The sequence below is a fragment of the Pinus tabuliformis genome, chromosome 1_2, assembly GCF_031772625.1.
Source record: "Pinus tabuliformis cultivar Carrire ecotype Pingquan chromosome 1_2, CPIR1, whole genome shotgun sequence".
NCBI lineage: Eukaryota > Viridiplantae > Streptophyta > Pinopsida > Pinales > Pinaceae > Pinus > Pinus tabuliformis.
Window position 1 is genome coordinate 732,350,983 of NC_142298.1, and position 21,449 is coordinate 732,372,431.

The 21,449-nt window shown below is 39.0% G+C and overlaps 1 protein-coding gene across 1 annotated transcript; it reads right to left on the reverse strand.

Moving 5' to 3' along the window:
* Positions 1-19,672: 19,672 nt before the first annotated feature.
* On the reverse strand, positions 19,673-20,650 carry LOC149207860 (uncharacterized). The gene has a single exon (XM_089398158.1). The coding sequence runs from the start codon at positions 20,648-20,650 to the stop codon at positions 19,673-19,675; it is 978 nt and encodes a 325-aa protein (XP_089254284.1).
* Between the last annotated feature and the right edge of the window lie 799 nt (positions 20,651-21,449).

The window sequence follows — 21,449 nt, forward strand, 5'->3', positions numbered from 1 at the left end:
TCAACACTCTCTACTCTGTCTCCCAGCCTGTGCATGCCATTGATAATAGCATCTAGCTTTTGATCTAAGGCTAAGGGCTCTTCCTTGAAGGTGGTTCTTCTCTCAGTTCTAGCTCTGTTTCTTTTGGCAATTAAATTTGCCTCCACAGTGACAGCCACGTTTTGCATGTCTGCAAGGTTGTTAGGGGCTCTTTCTTTTAATTGGTAGGCCATATCTGGGTCGAATCCATCAAGGAATTTATATAAGGCAAGGTCAGGTGGGGGCCTTAAGTTTTGTGGGATAGCATTATAAACGCTATTGAAACTTGCACAATAGTCAAAGACTGTTTCTTGTGGACCTCTTTTGATTGTATCATATTCAGCTAGTATGTGCAAGGGGTCTTTCTTTTTCTCCCATCTGTTGATAAATCATTGGTATAAGGCTTCTGGGTCTGATATGGAATTAGCTGGGAGTGCTCTAAACCATGTCCTGACATCGCCTGTCAAACTTTGGACAAAAATCTTCATTCTCACACTATCATCGTCAATCTCATAGCTTTCAAAGTAATCCTGCATTTTCTTTGTATGCTGAAGGGCTGTGCAGGCACTTGTGCCATCAAAATATGTGATTTTAGTTTGGTAATCCTGAGGCATAGCTCCAGGATTAGCAGGCAGCTATAAAGGTGCATATCTATTCGCCATGTTGGCAGGGATAAGTGGAACAACAAGGATAAACGGAACAGCTAGAACAACTTGGATAATAGGAGTAGTAGTGGTAGTATGTGCAGTGAATGGAGGTGTGGAAGGAGTGCTTTGAGACGTGGATGATGAACAAGGGGAACTAGGGGTTGAACGAAATAAAACTTTGACAGGGGTTGGGCCACAGCGTGGGTGAACTGCTTCAGGACTGTTATCAGCAAAATCTTCTCTTCGCTCTAGCTTCCTGAGGTTCCTTGGGATTATATTGGGATTTTCGAAAGCTGCTGGGGGATTTGGGTCTGGATTTGACCTTGTATAACGTGAATTCTTTTTGGGAGCCAGCTTCTAGCTTGTTTTTTGGGGATTTTTCTAAGAATATAAGGGCTAGAAAGAAACTTTTGAAGGTCTGGTTCCTTCCCAGTGGAGCTTTCCACCTTGATTTGTGAAATTATCTGAGGATGTTCCCCAATGGAGTCGCCATTATGTTATCACTCAGGTTGTCCTTAAAGCTCCTTAAAGGATACGACCGAGGTAACCACAAACCAATCTTTGGACTGCAGGTCCTAGCCTACCTGCAATCAGAGAGGGCTCTCTCTTTATAATTTAGCTTTGTTTTAGGTTGATTTTAGGCTAGTTATTGAGTTCAGGGGTTTTGTTTAAGTTTTGGTGGGATGGAGGATTATTTCGAACAGAGTTGGGATGCATAGTGTGAGAAGTTCAAACCATTGGGCATGGAGTCGTGGATTAGGCTTGCTGTTGCGTTTTCTTGGTCACAAGAGGGATACAGAGCAGGATAGCTACACATAAAACAATATCAAGCTAGAATAAGGATGGAATGAAGGTCAGTGAATGAAAGGCAACTAAGTAGCTCTCATTATGCTAACAGAGGGAAGGTGAATGAACATTTATATAGGAGCAGTCAAGGATTCCTAAACAGCATTCATATATGAAGGAAATAGCGTAAATATGAGCAAATCTGTATTCATATTCAGGACTAATTCAGAGGAAAACATAGATAAATCACAGAAATTGAGAACATAATACAATTAAGTGAGGTCTGAACCATTCTTTCTTTCTGCTATTTAGATAGTGAAACAATGATGGCATAAACACATATAAACTATAAACAGAGATAAGAAACACTTATTGGGCTATGTAGAAGTGTTAGGATTCCATAGTCACTCTTCAGTCATTAAAACACAACAGCCAGTTCATCTCCCAAACATTCCAGCGATATTTGATTATAGAGACTCTCAGAAAATACAGTGCAAGTCTAGAGAGGAAGTTATCGACCAACCAACCCTTAAAACAGTGCAGAGGGTGGTTTAAATAGAAAATATTTACAAACATCAGATCTAGGATAGATCTCCTCAAATAAATGCCTTTAACCTAATTTGTACGGAAGTAAATGGCAGAAATATCTATCTAACAGCTGCGCTGGGGTAACTGGCATCTCAAAATATCTATTACAGCAGATCTTAGGCAGATCTGAGGAAAATGAGTGCTTTAATCTATTTTATATTGAAGTAAATGCTTAAAACATTTATCTAAGTGCTGCGCTGGGGCAGCTGCCTCAAAAATGGATCAAAGGAGTTCCTTGAGCCACACATTGTCCTCTGTGTGATAACTATGCATTTAAGGAAGCAGCGCTGCTCCAAAAATATGACTGGGAACAATGTATCTGCAATAACTCTGCCTTGAAAGCCTTCATCTATGCCTTTAGGTGGCTTTAAAGCAACAAAAGAAGTATTGGTGAGCCTTAATGGCCGAATGATGCTTTGTTGACTTTGATGGGCTTGCTTTGCTTTCATCTGCTTTGAAAAACTGGACTGATACTCTTTGCCGCATCCTGATACACTTTGGCACTGAATCTAGGCCTTTTCTCACCGTTGATACTCTTTAGACTATCCCATCGCCCCCTTTCTGCCTTTTAATGCAAAAATAACTGCTGCTAATGTCCTCCGTGGCCTTTGGGTGCAATCGGCGCTTGGCCGATCAAAACTACCCTTAAACTTTTTGAAAAATGGTGCAAACAGGAGGAAAAAGTGTTGCCAACTGTGCCGAGGCCGAGACTGGCTATCTGAAGCAAAACTGGGCCTTGGAGCGATCTCAGAAAGCTTAGGGATGCATGAATTGCGCTATCGGGAGTCAGGCGCGGGCATATATGTGAAAATATGAACAAATGCCGCCTTTTCTTTTACACAGAAAAAAGACCAATTTCTATGTAAAATTCGTGAAAAACATAGGCGGGAGCGGCACTGTAGCGGAGATTAAATCCTGTCCATTGGATTGCGCGAAGGCAGATCCAACGGCTGGTGCTAACTCGCATCGGGGCGGACCATTGGTCCAAACACATAAAACCTCCGAATAGCGATGAACCTGGCGGACCCGAAATGCTTATATGCCCTTTCTTTATGGAGATCGGGTCCGATCTGTCGGCGATTTCGTATCAGCGGATTTTAACAAAATTAATATGTGGACCCGAAAACCTTTAAAACTGCCCTTTAATATTTTTCAGCTCCGGGATATAGGAGCACACAGTGTGGACCCTTTCGGACCCGATATGCCTTTAGGCCACGCTTTATTACTTTTCGGCTCCGCTGGTTAGAGCCATATAGGAGTGATGCGATTAAATATGGGCCGTTGATCTGTGGGCCTAAATGGGCGGCTAAGATTAACTTGACAATTCGCTATCGGTGGGGTCATGGGGTTGCCACAAATAAACGCCGAAACCCATCGGACCTGATAAGTTATACAGGCCCTCTTTATTTTATTTCGGGTCCGACCCATCGGCGGAACCCAAATCGGCGGTTTTAACAGTGGAATGGGTCTGCGGACCCGAAAACCTTTTAACACTGCATTTGATAACTCATTGGCTCTGCCAAATCGGAGCAGTATATGGGGCGATGCGAAGTGGGGGGTCGCGCGACAAGATCTGGGCTGTCAGATCTGGGGCCCGATCCAACGGTCCTGGATCCGTCGGCGAATCGGCAGTCGGAGGGACTAGAGGGCGGCACATATGGAATCGCCGAACTACGGGGACCCGATATTCTATTACCGGTCCACTTTATATGTTTTCAGGTCCGGCCCATCGGAACTATACCCCATGCCTTGAGACTTAGCCATTTTCACTTATATATGCCACTGCCCCCTCCCGATAGCGATATCGCATCGGAGGGGGATCAAACAGACCTTTATCTCATCGGAGCACGCTTTTTATGAAAAGGCAAGGCAAATGAATTCAGAGGGGTTCCTTTATAGTTTGGCATGGATTCTAAGGCATCGGAAGGGGTCCGATAGCCAAAAAAGGGAGGATTTTATCCTTTTTTGAAGTTTTTCATGGTTTTTGCATGGTTTTTGTATTCTTATGCCTTGGAAGGAGTCCCAAGGCACTTAGGGGTAAAGTGATGTGGTTTTGAGAGGGGTTTAGAGGCCAAAGAGGGTTTCATGCCTTATAAAGGCAAACCAAGGCCAAAGAGATGATTTTTATACATATGAAGGGAAACTATGCAAAGGAATGAGTCCTTATGCATTTGGAAGATGGTCAGAGGGGTTAATGAGGGTTCTTGTTGAGTTTCAGATAAACTTAGCAATTCCCAAGGATGTATATGGTTATTTTTCAACCAAGGGGAGGGGATAAGTATATAGGGGAGTTATAGAGATGGTTTTAGTAGGGGAAGGGAAAAGAGATAAGGAGTTACATAATAAAGTTAGTAGTTAATATGATAATGATGAGAAAAAGCGCTAAGAATGAAGTCTTAGGCTATCAATGGGGGAAAATGACTGATAGAAGAAGTGTGAACATTCCTTTAGTGAAGCAGATCTTCACCAAGGCAGATGATATGGAACATGATGAATCTAAAAGGTATCAAGCAGATCTTGACCTCTTTAGGGGAAGTTAGTGAGTGACTTTGGGACAGAGGAGGAAGGGGAAGTCAGACATGCCTCGCTTGAAGTCCTTCAAATGGAAAACTGCCTCAAACTTGTGATATGAATAGATATGACACTTGAAAATCTGAAATGGATCACAAGTCATGATTCTGCAACCACAAAGCTACCTACCCGGCCTATTCACCTAGCATTTTCTCTTCTTTTTGGTTTGGGTGCACTTGAACTAGCATACCCAGCTTTTTGTTCTTTTCTTCTTGCTGTCCTCCTATCTAACTCTATACTTATTGCATCCAGGGGCTCAGATTAAGCTGTTGAGCACCCTTGTTTCTCTACCTATCTACAAATCTGCCAAGATTAAGCTGTTTGGACAGATGTTCATTCTCTATATTCTACAACAGGAAATTGAAACTTGGGGAGACCAAGATTAAGCTGTTTGGACCTCCCTTAGCTGAAAAACTCATCAAAAATGGATCAACTCATCAAAAATGATACACAGCAGTGGCATTTAGACTAGCACACTCTCATGGATACTTCTCTGGCCATCTGTAGCAAATATGGAGCATTGCAGCAAGCAAAGTATGACATATTTGGCATGTAAAAATGTCGATCATGAAAGATGATTAACCTGCTGTAGTAGGAGGCTAACAGCTGGCACTGAAGAACAAACTTCACAAGATCAAGTGTGAAAAGGGTGACACTATCTCTACGTTCCTAAACAAGCTCACCACCTGTAGGGATGAGCTTGCAGGTGTAGGGGTCATGGTTGTTGATGATGATATGGTGAGTCTAGCACTCCTTGGACTTCCTAAGAGCAGGCATAGCTACCAGGACTCAGTGAATGGAAGGGACAAACTGCCAGATTGGAAACGACTATGGTCAGATTTGATGTAGGAGGAGATCAGATGGAGCACTAGGGATGGAGCTTCTTCATCAAAACATGATGATGAAGATAACTTGGGTTTAGCATCTAAAGCTAAGAAAGGTAAAGGGAAGGCATCCCAATCCAAGTCTTCTCAAGGAGGGAAGAAGTTTGACAAGTCGAAGGTGAGATGCTTTCATTGTCATGAGTTGGGCCATTATGCTACTAATTGCCCAAAGAAGAAGTCCAAGAAAGGTTCCTACAAGGAATCTGATGGTGATGCACCAGCTTCACAGTTTGAGATGGATTTCTCACTTATTGCATGCATGGTTTCATCCAACATGGGATGTGTTTGGTACTTGGACAGTGGAGCCTCTTTCCACATGTCAGGGGACAAGAATATTTTCAACACTTTGGAGGAGAAGGATCTCCAGATATGGATTGAGATGGGCGATGATGGAAAGTACCGTGTCTCAAGTGAAGGTACAGTTGTGTTTCAGAGAGCATGGTTCTCCCCTCACTCTTTCTAATGTTATGTATGTACTAGGGTTGAAAAAGAATCTTGTGTCTATTGCTATGCTTGAGGATAAAGGCTATGATGTAGTCTTTAATTTGGGAAAGGTTTTCCTAAGGCATATCGGCACTGGACAGACCAAATAGATAGGGATTCGAATTAAGAATCTCTATAAGTTATAGGTAGAAGACTATGCTGCATTGAGTTCCAAAGTGGAGGCCAAGATATTGGCGAGTTACGGCATAGGAGACTGGGCCACTTGCATCATGGGGCCTTGAAGATCATGCAACAAATTTCTACCGGATTACCCAAGTGTAAGCTAGATAAAAAGAGCACATGCAAAGGTTGCACTTTGGGTAAGTATGCAAAATCTTCCTTTCATGATTGGGATAGTAGAGCAGGAGAAGTTCTAGAGCGAGTTCATTCAGATGTATGCGGGCCCTTCTCTACAGCCTCCACGGCAAAGCATAGGTACTATGTTATTTTTTTTGATGATTTTTCTCGTAGATGTTGGATCTACTTCATGCAAAAGAAGGATCAAACCTTCTTGAAGTTTTGTGAGTTCAAAGCTTTGGTAGAGGAAAAATCAGGGATGAAACTAAAGGCCTTGCAGACTGATAATGATGGAGAGTATGTTTCCCAGAACTTTAAGGACTTCTGTGCTTCAGAAGGAATTAAATGAGAACTCACGACACCTCATAACCCACAACAAAATGGAGTGGACGAAATGAAGAACAGGTCTATTATAGGAGCAACTCAAGCAATGTTGCATGACCAAGGCCTACCACTTCATCTGTGGGATGAGGCATGCAATACATCAGTATATCTTCAGAACGTAAGTCCTCATCACGTGTTGGGGTGAAGACACCTATCAAGGCTTTTTCAGGGAAGCGACCAGATGTGAGTGAATTCCGCATCTTTGGATCACCAATCTTCTGTCATGTGACCAAAGATGCTCAGAAGAAGCTAGACCCAACAATTGAGTTGGGAATACTTGTGGGGCACACAGATACACCTCACAACTATCGTGTGTTTCTACCTGCCAGTCAGAGGACTGTAGTGTGAAGGGATCTGAAGTTCGATGAGCAGCGAGCCATGCGAGTGTCACTTGAGAGGGAGCTCAAGTTGCATGGTGATGATGAGGAACTATTAGTTCCTAAGGAGGAGGAGCCTCCTGATAATGTGGATCAGCCACATGCAGAGATTCCAATAGTGGAGATCACCACTACTGGAGAATCTTCCAGAGATGGGCGGAAACGCTCATGGGAAGCTAACAGATTGATGTAGGATGCGAGAGAGAATGTGGGGCAGCCATCCTCTCAGCACAGATAGAGGAGATCTCCCAATAGATACAATGGCTACATGGCCCTGGTTGGGGAGTCTGTAGCGACCGAGCCTTGTTCTTTTGAGGAGGCAGTGCACCAGCCAGTTTGGGTGGATGCGATGGTAGAGGAGTATGATTCTATCATGCAGAACAGTGTGTGGGATGTTGTCCCTAGACCAGGGGACAAGTTAGTGGTTACTTCCCAATGGATTTACAAGGTAAAGCATGAAGTTGATGGCAGTATTGAGAAACACAAGGCAAGGTTTGTTGCCCGTGGTTTCCCATAGGTGGAGGGGATTGACTATGATGAGACCTTTGCTCCTATTGCAAGGTACTCATCGATCAGATCGATTCTAGCACTATCAACACAGATGGGTTGGAATATCCATTAGATTGATGTGAGGATAGCTTTCCTCAATGGGGAAATTGAGGAAGAGGTATGCATAGAGCATCTTGAGGGATTTGAGACCTTTGATCGTGAGTCGCATGTGTGCCGGATCAAGCGAGCATCATATGGGCTGAAGTAACCAGGATTGACAACTATTTCATTGGGTTTGGCTTCACCAAGAGTGAAGCAGATGCGAACCTCTACCACATCATGGTAGAAGGTAAGCTATTGATTATTGTACTTTATGTCGATGATCTGATTTTGACAAGTGATGATTAGTTGATCAAGTCTTCCAAGGAGGACCTTGCAAGAGAGTTTGAGATGAAGGACATGGGCCTCATGCACTACTTTCTAGGCATGGAGGTGTGGCAGAGAGATGGAGAAGTATTTATGTCTCAAGACAAGTATGCCAATGAGATACTCAGGTGCTTCCACATGGAGATGTGAAAGCCCATGGAGACTCCTCTAGCAGGTAACTGGAGGAAGGAGGATGCTAATTCAGGTGAGATAGTAGCTGCTACTGTTTATCGACAACTTGTGGGTTCACTTATGTATCTAGTGAACACACGACTAGATTTGTGCTTTGTGGTGAACTAGTTGAGTCAAGCTATGGTTCAGCCAACCAAGTTATTTTGGAAGGCGACAAAGCATGTGCTGAGATATCTCAGAGGCACTATACAGTATGGATTATGGTACAGGCAGACAGAGGGAGTGAAGCTCCAAGGCTTCATGGGTGCAGATTGGGCAAGTAATCCATCAGACAGGAAGAGCACTTCTAGAGGAATCTTCAACCTTGGGTCAGTTGCGATTTCTTGGTATAGCAGGAAACAGAGATCAGTTGCATTTAGCTTAGTAGAGGCTGAATACATGGTTGCTAGTCAGGCTGCATGTGAGGCCATCTGGATGTGGAAGATTCTAGTGCGATTGTTTGGTCAGATGATGGATCCTACTATGATATATTGTGATAATCATAGTTACATTAAACTCTATGAGAATCTAGTGTTTCGTGACAGGTCCAAGCATATCAATATCTGCTATCATCATCTACGGGATTGTGTGGTCAAGAAGATCATGATGTTGCTGTACATTTTGACCGAGGAACAGGATGTAGATATTTTGACAAAGGCATTGTCAAAGGGCAAGTTTGAGTTCCATAGAGATAGGATCGGGGTTGCTGATAATCCATTTCTTGTTGAGAAGGAGTGTTGAAAAGTGTGCAACAAGAAATGCTAAATTTAGAATGTGCTAAAAATAGAACTCCTAAAAATATAACTTCTAAAAATAGAAGTTTGGCCAATGAGTATTTTGGCCACCTTGGATGAGATGTGAAACTGCTAAAAATGGAATCTTCTAAAAATAGCATTTCTAGGTCCCTTCCTATTTTTAGCAGTCCCTAGTCTAACTATAGGAAGTAAAAATGAATTTGGTCTTAATAGCAGTTTAAAATATTAATTAATTAATCTCCATGAGTTAATTAGTTATGGAAAATTAAACTTGAAGTCTTTGTGAGAACATGCAATTAGTTGTCCCACTGATTGAGGAATTTATCTTTGATTTTCTCCACTGATTGAGGAATCAAATATGAGTTCTATAATTAGAGGATCAGTTGACTTAGTTTTACTTAGTCAAGTCCAGTTAGATTAATTTAACAAGTTGTTAAATTAATGAGAAATAGTTTGTTAATACTTGCATGCAAGTGACAACTATTATTTCAGATAACTGAGCATTCCCTCATGGATAACTGATGCATGCCAGTTTAGACAGAGACCCAGTTGAGATCAGATGAGGGACAATGTACTATTAGATGCTTGGATATTTCTAGTAAGTATTCCTTGCATGGAGAAGGATCTATTTCCAAGAGAAATACATAATATAGGAGATTGGAGGACTTGTGGCCTATATATTGAGGCCTAGGTAGTCTATGATCTTCATCTTTTGATTGCAGAGAGTACATGATAGCTCTTGAGCTGATTCTTTTTGTAAATAGAAGAGGATTTCCACTTGATTGATAATACAGATAGGGGTTTTATGCTGGTGCTTTCCCTAGTGATATATCTTGTGTTATGGTTGATTATTTCTCTTTATTAGTTATATGTGTTTATACTTGATGTTGCTTATGAATTCGATTATGTTTCCACTTAATATTTTGTAGAACTAGATCAAGTATTATGCTTTAGTACATTGCATATATCAGTTTGATCTACAGGTGTGAAATTTCTACATTATGTACCCATGAAGGGGCACGTGCACCTCGAGATTTGTTTGATTTGCTGAAGTAGTCAATGTAGGCAGATGAAACAAAGGTTTTTTTTATAAAATCACACAAAAGATTCGGTTTAAAAAAGCAACTTGTTTCATTTTTTAACAAGATTGAAATAAAACTATGCTCAAAGATTGGTTCATTTTTTAATGAGATTGACACAGTAAAAGAAGCATCCTCAGGGGTTGTTTCATGTTTATGTGAGCTTTAAACAAAAATAACTATGCTCATAAGAACTTGTTTAATTTTTTTAACGAGGTTGACACGGTAAAAGAAATATCCTCCTGGAATGTTGTTTCATTTTTTAACGAGGTTGACATAGTAAAAGAACCATCCTCATCGTGATTTGTTCATGGATTCCATTGGAAGAACCACATGCTAAAGGGTGTTTCTCGACCATGGATTTCAAGAGATCTTCATCAGAAGGAAGAATAGCTCTCTGGAAGGAATGCATGTGAAGAGAATCAGAAGGGGTAAGAAAATCCATTTCAAGTTTCCCCTTAAGGTTCCCTATGTCAATTATCGGATCTAAGTCATAGGAAGTCAAGCAAAAAGTGAGAAGCCCGCTTACATTAGTAACTAAAGACATGGGAATGGTTACCACATACTTAACCCACGAAGGGGTAGATACCACTTGCAAATAAGGAACACTCAGGGATATTGGATAGTTGGTAGTCGAATCAAGATCAACAAATGAAAGTTGGTCAGTAGTCACAATGTTTCCATTGTGAGGAAAAGACATTGCACGAAATAGTGTCGATGATGAGCCTTGGTATTGCAACAAGAATGCTGCAACTCCCAAGGCTACCAACTTTAATTATCAACCTGGTGTTCGTACAAAATTAAGAGGTATCACACTATATGTGCATTATAAAATGTGTCATTCATTTGTTGTCATGAGAGAAAATAAATGCTGCTTATTTGCAAGAATGAAAGACTAAATTTAAATGCTTGTAAAGTAACACGAAATCCTCTATTGACTTATTAACACATTTTGCTTGCAAAATAACCCTATTTGTCACATGTGATGTTTTAACTAATCTAAGTATGAAATCTGATCTAGAGAGTACTAATTGCTGTGTGCATGTGTAAATATAAAAGAACTCAATTTTTTTATCTTTTTGCTTTATGAATTCAAATGTTAATCTTTCTTTGTTCTTTGGAAGGAGAGAAAGGTATGGAGGAAGAGGGTTAAAATGGTCTGATGGCATGGAGGCCAAGTAGAGGCCTTATCCTAGCTTCAATGATGAATTTTCTCAATTCAAGTTCAAAACAGGTCGCTACAGGTTTTTCTACAAGATGTACTAATTCTCCTACAGGATCCCCTGTTTTACTATAGGATGTTACAGATTTACTATACGGCATTATTATTCATCAAATGACCAAGAAAATCAAATCCAAATTGGATAGGAAATTTTTTTTTATTGACTAGGATGTCTTAGGTCCCCATTCCAAGTGGAAACACTCAAAAAGACCTCTGTTAACCCATGCTAAAAAATAGCAGAAAATTACTAGTCGAAAATCTAGAAATTCGATAATTAGTGAGGTAGTAAAACTATAAAATGGCTAACCTAATCGAGTGCAAATGCAATGGAGTAATTTTTTTTATGAACTAGAATGTTTTTGTGATCTAATGCAAGTGGAATCAAGTTGATTGAAGCTCGTTAGCATGCGTTAAAAAAACAACAGAAAGTTACTGCTAGTTGTAACAATATAAACATTGAAACGAGAACTATAAACTCAAAACGGGAACTCTAGCAAAAAAAACCCCAAAAAAACATGAAAAACTGTGTTAAAAATGAAAAGTGTTGATGCTGGAATAACACTTTTTTTTTAGGGTAAATTTTCAACATGTTTTAAAAATGACAGTGAAAACAATTTTTTTTATGAAAAAATTGTGCAAAAAACACCCTCAAAACGAACAGTGTTGATGTTGCAATAACATTTTTTTTTTTTTTTAAAGTAAATTTTCAACATGTTTTAAAAATTGTAGTGAAAATCAATTTTATGTGCAAAAAACACCCTCAAAACGAAAAGTGTTAATGCTGGAATAACACTTTTATTTTTCTAGGGTAAATTTTCAACATTTTCAAATAATGGTGTAAAATATTTTATCATGGCTCCGAAAAACATTAAAATTTCAAAAGAATAATGAAATCATAAAATTAAAAATAAAATAAAAAATTAAAACAATGAAAAAAACAAAAACAAAAAAGTTAAAAAAATATTAACAAAACGTAAATATATATATATATATATATATATATAATCAATCATAAAAATGTAAAAAAAAACACTGTAAAAAAAAAGAATTAAAAAATTAAAGAAATATAAAGAAATAAATAATAAGAAAACATATTTTCAAAAAAATAACACTACTTTTTACTTCCTTTTTTTTAAAATCAAGTAAGTAAAAATTAGGATATTTAAAAAAAACATTAACCGGAAAAAAATAAAAAAATAAATTAAAAACAAACTAGATTAAAGAAAAATAGAAAATTAACTAAAAAAAATAAAAAAAAAATTACTAAAATTAAGATTAAAAAACCAAAAAACAATTAAAATTTTAAAAAATATACATATTTTCAAATTTAAAAATTATATATATTTTCAAAGAGAATGATGCATTGCAAAACATAAATAACATTAAAGATATTGTTACTTCTAAGTTCAAAGAAAAAATGTCGTGTGAGAAAGATTTAGCGGCTAAAAGAAAATTAAGTTATTATAAGAAGGTCATCAACCCCACCCTAGAAGATCAAAAGTATCTCTTTATTTTAACTAGCCCAAAAAAGAAAATTAATATAGCAAAGATTAGAACGAATTCTCATGAACTCCATAGTGAAACACGTCGTTAGGCAGTTCCTAAAAAGCCATGGATGGAAAGGATCTGCCATATATGTGAGAATAGTAACATTGAGGATGAAAACCACTTCCTCTTAGAGTGCCCCGTGTATAACCACATTGATCTCAGTTTCACAATCTTTGTTACAATACTGACCTTCCTAGCCTTTTACAATGTCACAATTATAGTGAGCTCGGGAGGCTTCTCTCCAAGCTTTTTGAGCATGGGAATAAAATCTTGAATCAAAATAAATAATTTGTTTCTTTAGGTCCGATAGACCAATGTTTGGTCTTAGCGGACGTTAACCATCATCATCATCATCATATATATATTTTATTTAAAAAAAAATTCAAATTTTATATTAAAAAATTTAAAATTTGGATTTGACATTGATTTAAAATTTCAATGTAAAAAAAAGAAATAAAAATTAAAAAAGGCTAAATATATTTTTTTATTTATTTTTTAAATAATATTTAAAATATTAAAAAAAATATTTTACAAATATATATAAAATTAAAAAAACATTTAATTTTTTTTTTTTTTTAATACAATTAACATATTTAACAAAATTTGTTTATTTATTTAAAAAACAATTTTATCGGCCACCGCAGCTCTGCCACCCAGGGCCACGCCCCCATAAGTGGCTAGGCGGTGGCTAGTCGTGCAGCTCTACTGCCCATGGTCTCGGTCCCATGAGCGGCCGACCTAAGGCCACACTCCCACAAGCGACAGGGTGGTGGCTATCCAATTCTGAGAATTGGATAGCCACCCCCACAGGTGGTCGGGTGGTGGTTATTTGATTTCAAGAATCAGATAACCACCGCCTGACTGCTCGGGGTGGCACGGCCCTGGGCGGCAGAGCTATATGCAACTCCGTCGCTTAGGGTCGTGCCCCCACGAGCGGTCAGACGGTGGCTCTCTAATTCTCAGAATTGGATAGCCACCACCCAACCGCCCGTGAGGGTGCGACCTTGGGTAATGGAGCTACGTGCATATATGTTTTTTAAAGTTTTAAATATTTTTTATTTTCTAAAAATAAAAAATATATGTTTTTCTTAAATTTTGAAATGGTTTTTTTTTAATCCTATATATATATATATATTTTAATTTTTTTTTAATATATATATATATATTTTAAATTTTAATTGTTTGTTTGTTTGTTTTGTTATATATATATATATATTTTAATCTTGATTTTAATAGTTTTTTATATTTTTATTGTTTTTTTTAATCTAGTTTGTTTTTAATTTTAAAATTTTTTTTGGTAGTTTTTTATTAATATCTTTTTAAAATTTTTCTAATTTTAGTTACTTAATTTTATAGTTTTTAAATTTTCTTTTTATTTTATTATTTTTTTTTGGTTTACGAGACATTTTATTTATTTATTTATTTTTTTGGTATTTATATATATATATATATATATATATATATATATTTTTATACTTGTATTTTTTATGTCAAAAAAAATTTGACATAAAAAATTTTGAAGTGTAAAAAAATATAACATTTAAAAAAATATCCACGCTTAATACATTAAAACATTTAAAGTGTCAAAAATCCTTAAATTTAGAAAATAATTATTTACATTTCATATATTAGAAAATTTAAAGTGAATAAATAAGTCTTTAAAAAAATGGCTTAATGTAGAATCACCACTTTTTTCGATCAGCATGCAAATCAGTAACATTCTAAAACGTAATGTACATAAAGAAATTTAAAGTGTCAAAAACTATGCTCTAAAAAAATATGTGTGTTCTGCATCGCCTCTTTTCAAAATCGGGTCACTTTTTTGTTATCTCTACGAAATGGATAATAATATCAGTTCCTGTTTCAAAGTTTATATTATTTTGCCACAAAGGAGTTCTAAAAATCTAGATTTGGGAATAAGAAGACTAATCCAAGTAGCTCAATGATTATTATGACCTTACAAATCTTTTGCAATGATGAAATAATGTTTTTGATTCTGCAAAAAAACTTACATCAACCATTTAACCCAATCCTACATCAATAAATCATTAATACTAAATGTAGAAATGGAAAGAAATAAGAACAAGAGATGCATGTGAATAAGAATTGAAAAGAAGGAAAGAAAATGATACAAAAGGGATTTGAGACTCCTAGGATGGCCAAGCCCAAGAAAACTTAGCGACTTATGGAGGAGAACAAGATTTAGAAGCTGAACATGACACCAATCTTCATTATTTTCATCAATACAATTACATCCCTTCAAGAAAATACAATGGAGCTACAGAAATATGAGTTCTCTCCACAAGAACACTAATGAAATTCTATCCCTAGAGGAAAATTCTACTTGGTACTTATAAAAAATGATTAGGAATCATTCCCCATGAAAAGAGGAATATTTCTCAACCAAAATCCCTTAATTAGTGGATCTAGTCCCATTACTAGGAATCTACATTAAATGGCAGGGAAGAGATTCCTAAGTTTTCTCGATCATTGGAGTTCCACAATCTGTGCCATAATTCCATAATATCTTGTTGATTTAGTATTTATTATTGATCCTCCTATAGTAGGGAGCAAGTCCCTAAATTATCTCCTCCAAATCTTCATAATCTGCCCAATATTCTCATAATATTCCACAAAAATAAATAATATTAGGCACACATATGAAATTATTCATAAACCTTCCTAATGAATATATTAAAGTTAAAAATACAGTATCTAATGCAAGAAGAGAGGTTTAATATGCCGAAGGATGGTTAGATGGACCTTAATTTATGTTTAATTTATAGGCACAAGCCTTAATTTATGTCTACTTTAGAGGCCCATCAGTCGATACGATAGATTCCATGGCATAGACATAGTCTCTCCAAAGGAGAAAATTGAAATCCAAGGGACCTTGTACTACCATAAGATCGATATAGATAGTCTTATCTTCCTAGGTAATAGGTAACTTCGGAAGGATCCCTAAAGGTTCACTAACGGTTCTTTTAAAAGCTAACAAATTTTGTGTAATAGGCACAAGATGATGGGAAACCAAAGCTTACCAAGTAGTCGAGGATAAAATACTGACAAAAGCATCTTCATCTACATTCGTGCACCGCAAATTCTTACCATAAGCTTTCATAATAATTTGGAAAGGGGTGGAACAAGGAAGACGAGGTTCTATCAGTGTACTCCAATAAAAAGAAATAGCCTTATTACTTGGATGGGGTTCAAAAGGAATAGTTGAAATGCCTCCATGTGTAGAAGAATCTAAGGTAACATGAAGAACCTGAGTGGTATGAAGTTCACTCTCTAATGGGAGAGTGGGATCGACCGAAGATGGAATTGATTCCACCACTTGATCAACAAAAATTCCATCAATCTGAGTGATACATGTTTCACCCTCTGATGGAAGAGTGGGATTGACTATACTTAGAGTTAGATCAATCATTTCGTCAACTGATAGTAGATAGGGAGAAATTTTATGGTAATTATTTGTAAGTTTTTTTTTTTTTTTTTGTAACAATAACGGTTATGGGTTGTTTGTATTCATCTTGGCCTGAATGCCGAAAAACTTATTACATAGGGAAACTCATTGCCCTGTTGCCGCACTCTGCAGTGACTAAGAGTGCAGCTGGAGCTTGCAGAATTCCTAAATGCTATAGAGTCCATGAAATCCAATTCAGTGATTTTCCCCCACTTGAAGATGCAGACAAATTTATTTAATAACCAGCAATAAAACATGGCAGCGATCAGGTTATGGAATGGGTTCCCATGTTTCTTTTCCGTCTTTCATCTTGGTTCCGGCAGGGAGGAGGACAACTTTGTTGGCTTCTCTGTCCGCCTCTTTATTGTGATTTCTCAACACATGATAATATCTCAAATTCTGGAAATAACTTTCCAAGCCTTTGATTCTGGTTATCAATCTTGCTAGATTAAGATCCAAAGCTGGGGAATTGGTAGCCATTGCGTTGATGATGATCTGGGAATCTCCTATAACGTTAGCTTCTTTTATGTTTAATTCTTTGAGGCTCTGGAGACCTTGAAGGAGGGCTAAGGCCTCCGCTTGAATGCTGGAAGCATGTCCGAGACCCCAGGCATAGGATTGGACTTTTTCTCCTATTGGATTTAGAACGATTCCTCCTGCTCCAGCTTTGCCCGGATTACCCTTTGCTGCCCCGTCGAAAAAGAGGGAATGTCTTGCTTGCATTTTGATCCAGCCTTGCATTTCATTTTCAGGCTTCCTTATTTGCCAGTCTTTAATAATTGGGGTGATATTGGCTGCTGGCTGGAATTGAAGGCCTAGAGTCGATCCCCAAGCGATGTCCTGTTGACTCAGATTAGAGTCATCTTTGGTATCCGCCAAGCACTCCTTAATTTGACATTTAATTTTATTTTCTAAAATCCTGTGGCTATGCTTTGTATTCCTGAAGATTCTTCTGTTGCGTTCAAGCCATATCTGCCAACTTATGATCTTAGGAAGAATTGCCCACGCTGTTCTGATTACCTGATTTTTAGGGGCTGGGCCGGGGTAAATGAATGCCAAGGTTGCAAAGAGACCCGCCATGGTGCCAGGGAGCTTGAAATTCGGGTTTGGAATGAGAGAGGACCATACCTGCTTGGAGAAGATACACTCAAGAAACAAATGGACAGCTGACTCTGCGTTTTCTCTGCACAATGGGCAGATGGAGGGACCATAAAAGCCTTTCTTCTGAAGAATGTCGTAGGTGAGAATTTTGGTGTGACAGAGCTGCCAGGCAAAGTAATCAACCTTAGGCAGTGAGGGAATGCGCCATACGCCTCGCCATGGAGCTGGATTGGGAGGAACATATGGACATTCGTTCAGTTTATTATACCCCTGTGAGACAGTGTAGCCTTTGACGCTCGTGCCCCATCCTTTCTGGTCTTTTATTCTCCTATGAATGGGCGCCAAACCGTGCAGACAGTCCAGAAGCGTGGCCCAGTCTTTTACCAGATGCTCCGGCACATCGAACTGCTTCCATCCTGCCCAGGAATCGTTATTCCACTGTGAAATGTCCCACAATGTGCACATAAATTCTTTGTCCATCTAGCTGCGTAGCTTGTTGAGGGAGACTCTGCTATCAATCGGCTCTTTATTCATGATTCAATCACTCCAAATTCGAACCTTTTTACCGCTGCCTGGAATCCAAAATGAGTGCGCAGTTATTAACTGGGCCGCTTTAGCATGGAGCTTCAGGAATGTTGAATTGGGCCTATGAATGACGTTTTCCAAACACCTGGTGCGGGGGCCCCTGAAGTATTTCTTCCAGAGTGCGACTTGAGCCCAGCCCGGATTGGGGGAAGTGATTTTCCAAAGGATCTTTGCTGCCATTGCCACGTTCTGTTGGCAGAGATTTTTGAGCTTTAAGCCCCCCTCCCACAACGGCTTGGTTATGATTTCCCAGCTAATAAGAGGATTTTTTTTTCATTATGTTTTCCTCCCTTCCAGAAGAACCTCCGGATATGTTCTTCCATTTTTTTGATGATGTTTGCTGGAGCAAGGAGGCCAGTGAATTGGAATAATGGGAGGCTGTGCAGCACTGATTTAATCAAAACAGATTTTCCAGCAGTATTTAACCAAGAGTAGCCCCAGGCTTGAATTTTTGTTTTGAATTTTTCCAACTGTGGTAGCCAGTCTTTGCTTGTGAGTTTCTTATGGTGTACAGGTAATCCCAAGTATTTAAAAGAAGACCAGGAGGAGGAGGCTGCGAAGCCCAGGCATCTTGAAATATCAGATAGCGCCCTTGGGGTAATGTTCCAGCTGTATATGTGGCATTTGCTCTTATTTACAGCACTGCCTGTGGCCTTACTGAATTCATCCAAAACCACTTTGAATTTTGATGCAGAGGAGATTGTGGCAGGTCCCAGCAGCAATGTGTCGTCCGCAAACAGTGCATGATTTATGTTTTTTGCCCCTCTTGCAATGCACAATCCGTTAATGTCTTGATCTTGCATCCTTTTGTTTAACAGGAAGCTGAGGACGGATGCTTGAATGACAAATAGCAGAGGGGATAGAGGACACCCCTGTCTAAGTCCTCTCGAAGCTTTGAAGAAGTCGGTGGCTCTTCCATTCACTAATGGGGCGATCCATGGCTCCGAGATGCATGCCCGGATCCATTTAATGAACTTTTCTCCAAACCCAAATTTGCTCATAACATTTAACAGAAAACTATGATTTACTCTATCAAATGCATTGGCTAAATCGAGTTTAATTGCCATACCTTGCTCTTTTCGGAGAAGACTTGAGTGAATTGCCTCTTGGACGAGAAAGTAGTTATCCACGATCTGCCTTCCTTGGATGAAGCCTCCTTGGTTCTCAGGGATTATTTTAGGAAGAATGGGCTTCAATCTGTTTGCGATTATTCTGGTGATTATTTTGTATCCAATGTTACATAGGGAGATCGGACGAAATCTGCTGAAGGTGTTGGCGCCTTTTTCCTTGGGGATAAGGGCTAAAAAGGCAGAATTTTTGCTGCCTCCTATTTTCTGGATATTCTGGAATTTTTGCACCATTCTGAGTAGGTCCTTTTCTATAATCGGCCAACAGACTTGGAGAAATCTAGCTGAGAAGCCATCCGGCCCAGGGGCCTTATCTGGATCCATATCAAATAGGGCTTTTTCCACTTCCTCTTTGGTGATTTTGGCCTCAAGATTTTCCTGTGTTTGCTGAGATATTACAGAGGGTACAACATCTAGCAGATCTGAATTTTGATTCTGATCCTTGTCCTCACTATACAAGCTTTGAAAGTGTAAAAAGGCTGATTTCTTTATGTATTCAAAATCTTTATAGATGTCATTCTCTTCTTTGATCTCTAGGATAGTGTTAAAACATTTCCTCACCTGGGTTTGTTTGTGAAAAAGGCAGTGTTCCTATCCCCAGCTTTGAGCCAAAGATTGCGGGATTTCAGTCTCCAGTATTCTTCTTCAGCTAGGCAAGCCTTGTGGTATCACTGCTGCAGATGAGATTCCTGATCAATCACTTCCTTAGTGATTGTGTCCTTCTCCATGCTCTTTTGATGGGAATCAAGCAAGGTTTTCAAGGATTTTCTTTCTGTAGCCGGATTATTCAACGTTTTTGCCCATCTTTTAAGAGCTCCTTTTACCCTTCTGAGCTTTTCTTCCCATACATAGAAAGGCGAGCCTTTGACCGGCTGATTCCAACAATTTTTGGCAATTTGCATGAATCCTGGCTCCTTGATCCAAAGTGGGCTAAAACGAAAAGGGATAGGTCCCAGATCAAGATGAGCTAGAAGCTCTAGTTTAATTCGCTTATGGTCTAAAGTGCTATTAGGAAGAATGTGCATTCTTGGCTCTAGAACTAGCAGCAAGAAGGAGCTTTGAATAAAGAATCTATCTAGCCTGGCAGCGATATGGCCTGGGCCTAATCTTTTATTAGACCAAGAGTACTTACCAGATGAGGGCTTGATATCTAGCATGTCCCAGTCTTGCAAGATGTCCTCCACCCATTCCCTAGCTGGATCTCGTACTATGCTGCCTCCCCTTTTTTCGGAAGAATGGAGAGTGAGGTTGAGATCTCCGGCTATTATTATATTCTCCATGTTTGCCAGATCTGCTTGTTGTCTTATGGAGTCCCAACAGTTCTTTTTTTCCCAAATATTGATTGGAGAGTAAACATTAAAAAGACAAAAAATTTCCTTGGTGACTAGATTCTGCATTTTCAGCAGTAACCAGTGGGTATTTCTAGCCTCAAATAGAACTGCAAATTTACTCATGTTCCATACAGTGCCAATTCCTCCCGAGGCTCCCCGGGCAGAGATTGCTCTTGCTTCACTTTTGTACCAGATTTTCTTACTTGATTGGAGGAAGACAATGTCTTCCAGCTTTGTCTCCTGGACAAGAAGTATGTCTGGGGTTTCTGTTCTGATTAAATTTCTGATAGCTTCTTCCTTAACTTTGCTCCCCATACCTCTACAGTTCCAGGAGATGATCTTCATTATTTGTGTTTCTGATGGGCTCCCTTGGAGCCTTGGATCTGGTTTTTCAGCGTCTTTGACTTTGGTGCCAGCAGTTTTTCCAAGGTTGGTTGGCTACCCTGAAGTTTTTCTTTGTAGGTCTCCTGCTCCCTTTTTTCTCTGTCCATTTTCCGTCCTCTTGTAGATCTTCTTACTGAGGTTTGGGACTCTCCTATTTCTCCTTCCTCTTCTGATTCTTCAGATTCATGTTCTTCTTCCGCCTCTTCTAGATTCTTGTCATTGGGATCTACAACTCCTTTGGAGGAGGCTGAGGGGGTACCTTTTTCTAGAGGAGCTGTTTTGTGGACCTCGGTCTCCTGAGCCATTTCTGTCTCTTTTTGAAGCTCGATCTCCTGGGTGCCCTCTGTTTGCGAACTCAGAGGGTCAAATTTGTTTTCAGGCACGGTCTTGGTCGGTATCTGGTGAGCAGTAGTCTGTTGAGTCGCTTTGCCGGTAGGGCCTCCCGGTTTCTGATTCTTAGGGTGAGCTTTGGATCTCTTGACTTGGTTCCATCCGTCCTCCCTCCCTTGCACCGTCTCATTGTTGTTAGGGCAGTCTCTAGCGAAATGTCCATAAACATGACATTTCCGGCATTTGAAGGGTAGCTGTTCATAATCCAGTTTCTGTAGATGCGTCCAACTTCCGACCTTTAGTGTGATGGCCTCTGGTAATCCCACCTCCAGATCAACCTCTATGCAGATCCTAGCACAATCATATTGATCTTTGTTATTTGCTCGGTCTATGAATTTCC